We start from the raw sequence: 1,617 nt of genomic DNA on the forward strand, positions 1-1,617 counted from the left end.
CAGCAACCAAGGTTCATTGAATATGCAAGGTTGAACGCTCCAATGAGCCAAATCTTTATGGAAATTGAGAAGGACAAAGAGTTCAAATGGCCGAAGCCACTAAGGGGAGACCCCGAAAAAAGAGACAAGAGTCGATACTGCAGGTTCTACAAAGATGTTGGTCATGATACTGATGATTGTAGGCAACTTAAGGATGAGATTAATTATTTGATGCGAGGTGGAAAATTTGGACGTTTCACCAAGGTGAAGAGGCTGGAGGCCAAAAAAGAGACAACGACCGAAGAGATGACGATCGAAGGGGTAATGAAAGAGATCGCAACCCACATCCCTGAGGGACAGTAATCAATATGATCTCAGAAGGTCCTACAGCAGCTGGTACTATAAGGAACTCTCGAAAAGCTTACCCCGGGAGAGGTGATGAGCATAGTTGGAGAACCATCTAAGCTTTCTAAGTCAGAGATGATGCTTGAATTTGGTGACCGAGACCTTGAAGGTTTGAAATTTCCTCAGGATGATCCTCTGGTTATCACTCCGGTAATTGGAAATTATCCTATTATGAGGGTCCTAGGGGATAATAGAGCTTCTGTGGATATTCTTTTCCATGATACATTCATAAGGATGGGCTACAATGATTCCCAACTAACTCCATCTTACGCACCCATCTACAGGTTTAACCACGTGGAATGCAAAGTCGAAGGAGCAATACAACTTCCCGTGACTATCGGGGAAGAGCCCAGGGAGGCCATACAGATGTTGAACTCTCAGGTTGTTAAGGCAACCTCTTCTTACAATGCCATCATAGGTAAAATAGGAATCCATGTGTTTAAGGCTGTTCTCTCAACCTACCACATTGTATTGAGGTTCCCAACTAGGAACGGTGTTGGAGAAGCAAAAGGAGAACAAAAAATGGCCCACAGTTGCTATGTTGCAGCACTTAGGCCTGATAGAACCGGGGGGTAGGTCCTCCCCGTAGAAGATATGAATGTCCGTGAGAATGATGAACTTCGAGGGAAGCCAGCAGAGGACTTGGTCCTAATTTCTCTAGACTCCTTAGACCCGGAGAAGGTCACGTATATTGGAGCATCTCTGAACAAGCCCTTGAAGGGCTAATTGAACACTTTTTTACAAAAAATAGTGATGTGTTTGCTTGTACAGCAGCCGATACGCCTAGGATCGACCCGAACCTTATAACTCATAGGTTAAACGTCGATCCAACTCGGAAGGCTGTAAAGCAGAAGAAGAGAACTTATGCCCCTGATAGGCTAGAAGCCACTAAATAGGAGGTCGAGAAGCTCCTAGAAGTTGGATTCATTGAGGAAGTGCAATTCCTTGAATGTTTGGCCAACCCCGTAATGGTTAAGAAGGCCAATGGGAAGTGGAGGATGTGCATCGACTTCACTGACTTCAGTGATGCTTGTCCCAAGGACTGCTACCCCCTACCAAGGATTGATACCCTGATCGATGCCACTGCTGGACATGAGATGCTAAGTTTTATGGATATCTTCAGTGGTTATAATCATATTAAAATGCATAAGGATGACACCCCCAATATATCTTTCATAACCAACTTTGGTGTCTTTTGTTACCTTGTTATGGCTTTTGAACTTAAGAATGTAG

General features: G+C 44.2%; 1 protein-coding gene across 1 annotated transcript; it reads left to right on the forward strand.

Moving 5' to 3' along the window:
- The first annotated feature begins 417 nt into the window (after positions 1-417).
- LOC141665548 (uncharacterized) lies at positions 418-1,280 on the forward strand. Its single transcript, XM_074471531.1, has 2 exons — positions 418-956; positions 1,136-1,280. The coding sequence occupies exons 1-2, from the start codon at positions 418-420 to the stop codon at positions 1,278-1,280; spliced, it is 684 nt and encodes a 227-aa protein (XP_074327632.1).
- Positions 1,281-1,617: the final 337 nt, after the last annotated feature.

Source organism: Apium graveolens, chromosome 6 (genome assembly GCF_009905375.1).
Source record: "Apium graveolens cultivar Ventura chromosome 6, ASM990537v1, whole genome shotgun sequence".
Classification (NCBI taxonomy): domain Eukaryota; kingdom Viridiplantae; phylum Streptophyta; class Magnoliopsida; order Apiales; family Apiaceae; genus Apium; species Apium graveolens.